This window comes from Diaphorina citri, unplaced genomic scaffold (genome assembly GCF_000475195.1).
Source record: "Diaphorina citri unplaced genomic scaffold, Diaci psyllid genome assembly version 1.1 scaffold5162, whole genome shotgun sequence".
Lineage (NCBI taxonomy): Eukaryota > Metazoa > Arthropoda > Insecta > Hemiptera > Psyllidae > Diaphorina > Diaphorina citri.
In genome coordinates this window covers 1-8822 of record NW_007382538.1, presented here as the reverse complement: position 1 = coordinate 8822, position 8822 = coordinate 1, and the positions used below count along the sequence as shown (strand labels likewise).

General features: G+C 37.7%; 1 protein-coding gene across 1 annotated transcript; it reads right to left on the bottom strand.

The window, feature by feature from the left end:
* Positions 1–4731: 4731 nt before the first annotated feature.
* LOC103521401 lies at positions 4732–8615 on the bottom strand. Its single transcript, XM_008486511.3, has 5 exons — positions 8521–8615; positions 6030–6272; positions 5672–5841; positions 5171–5465; positions 4732–4965 (listed from the first exon to the last, which is right to left on the bottom strand). The coding sequence occupies exons 1-5, from the start codon at positions 8584–8586 to the stop codon at positions 4732–4734; spliced, it is 1008 nt and encodes a 335-aa protein (XP_008484733.2). The 5' UTR covers positions 8587–8615.
* Positions 8616–8822: the final 207 nt, after the last annotated feature.

Below are 8822 nucleotides of genomic sequence, written 5' to 3'. Positions count from 1 at the left end.
TAGGAGTCTGGCCTGCCACTGGGATGCTTGATCCTCGGGCAAACCTTTGAGGATTTTCAATTTGTTCAGCAAATGTTCGGCGTCTGGAAAAAGAATGGTGTTGCTGTTTACTAATGCAAAGGAATTGATTATTACTTCATTTTAATTGATTATTACTTAGGTCATTTTAATTTAAGGAATTGATTATTACTTAGGAATAACAGAATAGAAAATAGATGGGTTTTTCCATTATTACTTATTTTATTATTTTTTTCTTCTTTTGTGAAAAGGTTTGATATGGGAAACTGTAACAACGGAGGTCTTATCGTCCCGAAACCTAAGAGAGGACAGGATAGGAGAAAGCCAACCGTCCCCAGAACGAACCTCATCTGTAGAGGATAAAGTTCGCCCCACGCGGGAATCGCATCCGCGACCTAGTGCTTACAAGGCAGTTGTGCTACCCTTCAAGCTAACTAGACTGGCCTTTGTCCATTCTTGTTGGTAGGCACTTGGGAGACTCATATAAGCTCAACCCATCCTTTGGGCTGTTTGCCCCTACACTTGAGCGTCAAAGTGGGCTTTTGGTATATGAAGTTAAGCAGGTAGGTACTTACTATTTTACACAAGTTATTTTTAGCAATGGATACTTAGAATTAGAAGTATTATACCGACTCGTCTATTTTTTCGAGTCGGGATAATACCTGAGACTTGTAAGTATCTATTTGTAAATATAACTTAAGTAAAATAGCATTTACACGGGATGTCTAAATTAAATAAATTCATTAATAGGTAGATACTTACTTTGAAAGCAAAACGTCGTCAGCTCATACTGTCCATCAAGCTGATAGTACAGCCCCTGCAGGAGCCCCAAACTAACCAGTAGCTCATGGTACACCGAATTCCTACACTCGAAACAGTGGCACGAGCGATGGGCGATAAATTCCGGCAGCTTATTCGACACAACACTCACAAACCGAGGGGAAGCAAGGGAAGAGGAAATAGTGGTTTGTTTCGTCACAACAGCATCGCGCATTGCTTCATCTCCTCGTTTTCGTGTGAACACGGGATTTGGAGGTGTGATGGGCCTTTGCTGGGAGTTATTAGCATTGGAATTGGCGCTATTTTGGTGAGACGAATTTTTGTTTGAATGGGAATTGGCACTGTTTTGGTGAGTCGAGTTTTTGTTTGAGTTGATGTTGTTTTGAAGCGTTTTCTGAGTGACGTCAGAGGTGAGTACTTGTTCGAGGCAGTTAATTTTGAACAGAAGGTCCTCCTTGTTGCACGTGATGACGTCAAGACAGGCGGAGAGGGATAGAAGCTGTGCAGTCCTGTGAGAGAAAAAGGTAATTATTTTTATTATTACAACAGTGCAATCAATTTTATTATTACAACAGTGCAATAGTCCTAAAACAACTATAGACGCAGCACACAAGGGATCAAGAAGAGACCGCAGAAGAAAAAAAAAAAAAAAAAAAAAAAAAAAAAAAAAAAAAAAAAAAAAACAAGGCATTGAACTGAAATCCAGGCAATGAAAGATTGATTCCCCAATACCGCCCGCACAAGATCAATAGTTTTACAGTATTGTCAATAGTATTCAAAATAAATTGATCTCAAGGGCACCGAAAACCTAGACCCTTGACAAATGGAGTGTGCCTGAAGGCATGTGATGTATTGATCGTGTGCAGGCGATATTACAGCTAAAAACACAGACACAAACAAGCCTGACTCTAAAGGTAGAAACACACTACGTCACGTGATAGTTGTGTGGCTGTCCTGAACGAAATTACCTACATCTACAATATAATGGGAAAACTTTCAAAATTCAACAACATCTTTCTAACTCCCCATAACTTTATGTGACGGTAGTGTGCTTCGACCTTAACACAAAACCTAGACCCTTGACAAATGGAGTGTGCCTGAAGGCATGTGATGTATTGATCGTGTGCAGGCGATATTACAGCTAAAAAACACAGACACAAACAAGCCTGACTCTAAAGGTAGAAACACACTACGTCACGTGATAGTTGTGTAGCTGTCCTGTACGAAATTACCTACAATATAATGGGAAAACTTTCAAAATTCAACAACATCTTCCTAACTCCCCATAACTTTATGTGACGGTAGTGTGTTTCGACCATAACACACAACCTACCTCGATGTAGGATACTACAGGAGCTCTATGGGAAGTGAAGGCAACGCAGTCACACGGCATTTCAGCAACTCAGAGAATAAACGGACTTCTCGGGAACTGGGCACGCGGTTTTCGTTTGGGTTTTCCAGCCTTTGGGGGAACTTCATCTGTGACAATCTTCGCTCGAGAGGTTTTGCAAGGAGCTAATTCTTCTACGCAAAGCTTCGCTCGAGAGGTTTTGCAAGGAGCTGATTCTTCTACGCAAAGCTTCGCTCGAGAGGTTTTGCATCTAGAGGCGTTGGGAGGTAGATTTTCTTGGTCATCTCTGCTTGAGCTCACCATTTCAACAGTCTTTTTCGATGATGTACTCTTCAGCGTGGAATTTTCATTTTTAGCGAAAACTTTGGAATTTTCACTTGCGGTTTTATCGAAAACTTTCGTGCTGGGAGGTAGATTTTCTTGGTCATCTCTGCTTGAGCTCACCATTTCAGCAGTCTTTTTCGATGATGTACTCTTCAGCGTGGAATTTTCATTTTTAGCGAAAGCTTTGGAATTTTCACATGCGGTTTTATCGAAAACTTTCGTGTAGTTAATTTTGAACAGAAGGTCCTCCTTGTTGCACGTGATGACGTCAAGACAGGCGGAGAGGGATAGAAGCTGTGCAGTCCTGTGAGACAATAAAGTAATTATTAGATCATCAATTTTATTATTATACCAGTGCAATAGTCCTAAAACAACTATAGACGCAACACACAAGGGATCAAGAAGAGACCGCCTTAAAATAATACTTATTATAAATACCATCCATGCCCGAGTGGGTTTCACACTAGGCTTGCACACCTGGGGACCCTGGTTCAATTCCCGGCAGTGTCGAAGATTTATTAGGCTCCTTGTTTGGAGTTCGGGGTGTACTCGGTCTCGTGAAGACAATTGAGTAGCTACTTTAATCGAGTAACGACCAGTGGGAGGATTACCAGAGTAAAAGGATTAGTAAAAAACGGGAATTTGTTGCAAAGTAGGCACATATGTAGTAATGCTGTGATGTCCACAACTGTTGTGAAAAGGCTTTGTTTTATCACAAATAATTTAATCGTTCCCAGAAAGAAGGGCCCATGTTATTTTTGCTGGTAACTAACATAAGCACTTCTTCCTGGGAACGATAGAATTCACGATTTGCTGGACACGAGACCGCATTAAAATAATACTTATTATAAATACCATCCATGCCCGAGTGGGTTTCACACTAGGCTTGCACACCTGGGGACCCTGGTTTGATTCCCGGCAGTGTCGAAGTTTTATTAGGCTCCTTGTTTGGAGTTCGGGGTGTACTCGGTCTCGTGAAGACAATTGAGTAGCTACCTTAATCGAGTAACAACCAGTGGGAGGATTACCAGAGTAAAAGGATTAGTAAAAAAAGGGAATTTGTTGCAAAGTACGCACATAGTAATGCTGTGATATCCACAACTGTTGTGAAAAGGCTTTGTTTAATCACAAATAATTTAATTGTTGCCAGGAAGAAGGACCCATGTTATTTTTGCTGGTAACTAACATAGGCACTTCTTCCTGGGAACGATTGAATTCACGATTTGCTGGACATTATTTTAAGTTCAAAGTTAGATCAAGTTAAAAATAAGATCACTTACCATAGCGGCAGACACATGTCCTGAGTAAACGTAAGTAACGTGCTTAATATACGACGACCATCTTGCGGATTCAAATGAGCCGTGTGAAATTTCGTGATGAGCAATGTGATGTGCAGATAGCAACTGATCACCTGAACCACAATGGGAGTCGAGTGGTTCACTGAGTAAAACAAAAATGAGGAAACAATGTTAGAGTAAATTAATAAAGATCATTTCTTTCAAAGCCAGAGGTGACAACACGTAAAATGCACAGTTCCCAATGTACCATTGAGGTTAAGCAACGTTGCGCGTAGTTAATATCTGGATGAGTGACCCTCTGGGCGATCGCGTACTATCGGCTTCTCCCGCCCCCACTCAGGCTGGGTGAGGTTAATGAGAGTAGGTTGGTAGCTTGCTGCGAATGGTGGGTAAAACCCCCGTCATGAGATGCCCTTCGTTGTTAAAAACGACATTGAACCCCCGTACTTACTAGCTAGGCTAGCTCAAAATTTAAATAGGAAAAGGCTATGAAAAAGAAGCTAGCTCCTGAGTGCCTCATTTTTTTCTGCTCTTCTATGTGAAAATCTCACCTAAATAAGCACATAAAGTCCATTTTAGCCTCAACGCTCTATTGTTGTTGTTTTCAAATGTAGGGAACTTGGCCATTAGGTCATTCTCCCAACATTAGGTCATTCTCCCAAAAGCTCTTGAGAGGAGAAAAATTCCATTAATCTTCTTCTTCTTCTTTTCTTCGCCTTTTCCCGTGTACAGATGGGGTCGGCGTCTTTTGTCAGCCTCTGAATCAGCCCTAACTAGGGTGATTGCTTTGGGCTGACATGTTGTTTTGACTACAAATGTCCGTCCTGTGCAGTCCGGCTACGAGGTACAAAAGAAGTCCATTAATATTACCTGTGTCGTAATTCTTGAACAAACATTTGAACGCCTCATCGCAGCACTGTACAATGAATGCGTGCTCACTATGTGATAGTTCCGGCTGTCTCATAAGCAGTTGACACTTGAGGTACCAGGAATGATACAGGACCAGCATTTCATGTACGGTATTTGAAACAGACTAGTTTGTTCTTGGTTCTTCATCTTGGTTACCAGACTTGATAAATCACTTAGTTGAGCATTAAACATCACAAGACTGTCATGAAGTAATTCTTCATGATTTGATTTAGTAATGTGGTAAGTTATTCTATGTAAATATTTGTAAACAGAGATAACTATAATGTCCCATTCACTATTATTGTTCTTTCCAATTACTTTGAAACAGACTAGTTTGTTCTTGGTTCTTCATCTTGGTTACCAGACTTGATAAATCACTTAGTTGAGCATTAAACATCACAAGACTATCATAAAGTAATTCTTCATGATTTGATTTAGTAATGTGGTAAGTTATTCTATGTAAATATTTGTAAACAGAGATAACTATAATTTCCCATTCACTATTATTGTTCTTTCCAATTATACTAATAATGTGATCCAAAATCTTGTTCACAACATCATGGAGCCGTTTATTATCTAGTTTCCAATAACAGGCATAATAGTTATCCAATATAACAAACAAGTTTGGCAGACTTTCGCGTGTGAATTGCTCTACGTACGATTCTAAATAATAAATATCACAAGAATTAGATTTAGCATACGCCAGCTCGTTTAGAAGGAAAATCAGTCTTGTTTTATCATCCATTGGTTGGTATAAACATATTAAATTGTCCCAAAGTTGATGCCTATCCTGGGTAGATAATTTTGATGGGTTTTTATAACAAACAAGTTTGGCAGACTTTCGCGTGTGAATTGCTCTACGTACGATTCTAAATAATAAATATCACAAGAATTAGATTTAGCATATGCCAGCTCGTTTAGAAGGAAAATCAGTCTCGTTTTATCATCCATTGGTTGGTATAAACATATTAAATTGTCCCAAAGTTGATGCCTATCCTGGGTGGATAATTTTGATGTGTTTTTGGATAGTTTTGATGATAGCATTGCTATAAGATTGCACATAGTTTGACTTAGTTCTTCTGGAGTCCATGTGATATTTTTCTGTATCAAGGACACAACAGAAGCAACTGATGTATCAAGTATGATGTTGGATTCATAGCCCTGAAAATAATGGGGAAAATATTAATCATAATACATAGGTACACACAGTTGGTCTTCTAATAAGTTTAAAAAATAATAATAATGTAAGTAGATATGTGCACCTACATGAATGTATGTACATATTGGCATTGTAATGTTGCTGCAAAAATTATTATAGGTTTTTAATGTACTTGGAATCTTACTCTTACCTCTTTATGGAAAATGACAGAGAAATTAGAAGCAGTTCGTAAGCAAGATGCTCTGACTTGACAATTATTTTGTGCAATGTCCAAAGTTAATGAGGATCTGATTAATAAAACAACACTTTCTTGTAGTGACTGAATAAACATCTCATCTTTTTCTCTGATCTTGGATTGTAAAGGAGACTGGGAATACAGGTATGAGAGAAGTCGAGGGAGTTTATTGACATCTTGATTAGTGTTGATAAAATCCTGTAAACATAAAAATAAAGAGATCATAATGAAAGTATTTACCTGAAGTAAAAAAATCATCAAGCAAACTAAAGGCTGAAATTTTTGGCAATACAAATGACAAATTCCATGTATTATTGAGTGAGTCGAGGGAGTTTATTGACATCTTGATTAGTGTTGATAAAATCCTGTAAACATAAAAATAAAGAGATCATAATGAAAGTATTTACCTAAAGTAAAAAAATCATCACGCAAACTAAAGGCTGAAATTTTTGGCAATACAAATGACAAATTCCATGTATTATTGAGTGTACCTACCTATGTACATTACTGTCACTTGAAGGCTGAACCTGTAGGGTTGTAAGTAAATACCTAGAAGCTATAAGACAGACAAGAAAATGTAATCATAGGTAAAGCCTTTTAATAATTTTTTCATACTAGTAATATGTACTGCCACTTGTCACTACTCAATTTAAGCAGCAACTCACTTGTCCTCACAAGGTTGAGTGCACTCCAAGCACAAAGCTCTGAAGCCTTTTAATAATTTTTTCATACTAGTAATATGTACTGCCACTTGTCACTACTCAATTTAAGCAGCAACTCACTTGTCCTCACAAGGCTGAGTGCACTCCAAGCACAAAGCTCTGAAAAAAAACTTTGACTCTGCTGGAAATTGAACCTGGGACTTCTGGAGTGCAAGCCTACTATGATACCCATTTGGCCACAGAGGTTGGAGGTTCCTGACAATAAATATAACGAATTTATTGACAGATTGTGCAAAGGTTAAGTTGCCAAACTTCTCTTTGGTATAGGCTCCAAACTTTTAACGTTTGTGCACCTATTGACATGCTTGATTGTAGTTATGTGACCGTTCTGGGCTATGGAAAATAAGGTTGAAAACCCTGTAGGGTGGAGTATGGTTTTAAATCTATTTCTTGCTTAGATTAAGTAGGTCAATCTGTATGGCCTGCTTGGTTTGTGGACCCTTTTATGGCCTAGGACACAACTGGAGTTTAAACTTGGTCTAAGTTAAATTCTTGGATTAAGCATTAAGCAATCTAATTAATTGATTTCAAAATTTTCAATCAGACTTGCTGAATTTTCACAAGTGTAAGTGAGAGAAAAAAACCAGATTGATGCTCTTCTTGTTTCTGCACTGCCTGTCCTAAAAGTTTTCCAAGCCAACATTAGCTTTGCTGAATGGAAAGCTTTTACAGACTTTGTCTTCTTTATAACTTTCCGAATGCTTTAAATACTTGCCTTGGGGAAAGAAGGTATGTGCACACTGCACAAACAACAGGAAATGTATTGAATTTGACATCCAATAGGTTTGGTTGTGTAGGAAGATTTTTACACATCACCTGTTTTTGTGTAGACTGAAGAACCAAAAATCTGTTAAAAATATTTTACTTAATTAACTTATGGTGTTTAGAGTGGTACTTATTGTTTTGAGGTAATTGATTTTGTGTCTCCTTTGTTTTTGTCAGTCAGTTTTCTTTCAGTCATCAAGTTGACATCTGATATCCTTTTTGTGTTCATATTAGCATAATATCTTGACAGACATTGATTGTGCATGGTTTTGAAGGGCACACAAAGGTTGTTTGTGATCTTATCTGTTTACTGGAAAAATCAGGTGAACTATGAAGGATTGATTTTATTAGACTAACCTACCTAGTTAGTACCTTTTATTAGTTGATGTTGATTTAGATTGTTACCTACATATCAAGCTTTTACTTTTTCATTTTATGTGTACCTCCTTGGGTCAAGGGCATTTGCCTATTAGGTTAGTAACGGAAAACACGCGTGTACGCAACTTGAACCTTATCTCACATTCATAGATAAAAAGTTTCGGGATTTCAAGTTCAAATTTACTACTTTCCTAATGTAACTAACCTAAGTATATGATGAAATTGAAGACATTCTCTGTGTATTGTAGATAATTTTACGCTTATGATATACTTACTTACTATTTTATATCCTTATCTACCAATAACTTGTGCTTCACCGATTGCCTCCATTATAACCAGCATACATACCTATAACCGTAAATCTTTACTTACCTATACTATCATTCCTATTCATGTTCTTCTAATTATCCCTGTCTTTGATTTAGACTTTTCGACTTTGTATCTTTCAACCTCTAGAACAAAACATGAATAACTGATTACTGTCACTTGAAGGCTGAACCTGTAGGGTTGTAAGTAAATACCTAGAAGCTATAAGACAGACAAGAAAATGTAATCATAGGTAATATAATTAAATCACTTACCTTTAATTTATTGACAAAAGTAGTGTTTATGAGTCCATTTGATATCAGGTTCTTTATATCTTCCATTTTCAATCAGTTAGGTAGGTAGTCAATCTCTGAAAACAATATGAACAAAAATCTTCAAAAACCAATTCCTGTATCCTTAATTATGTAATACTAATAATATAATCGCCATCAAACATAGTTCTTACAAATCCGGAAACCTTTGGACCTTTAATTGACCCGTTAGGGACAAGACCCCCTGACCTTTGCCTATATCCTTTCTGTATCCTGACTTGAAGAACCTGGAACCGGTTTTACCT

Coding starts and splice junctions, on each gene's coding strand:
- LOC103521401 (XM_008486511.3), bottom strand. CDS start 8,586: ATGGAAGATATAAAGAACCTGATATCAAATGGACTCATAAACACTACT. Junction 6,273..8,520: donor CTTTTGTCAATAAATTAAAG/GTAAGTGATTTA, acceptor TTATGTTTACAG/GATTTTATCAACACTAATCA. Junction 5,842..6,029: donor CTGTCATTTTCCATAAAGAG/GTAAGAGTAAGA, acceptor CATTATTTTCAG/GGCTATGAATCCAACATCAT.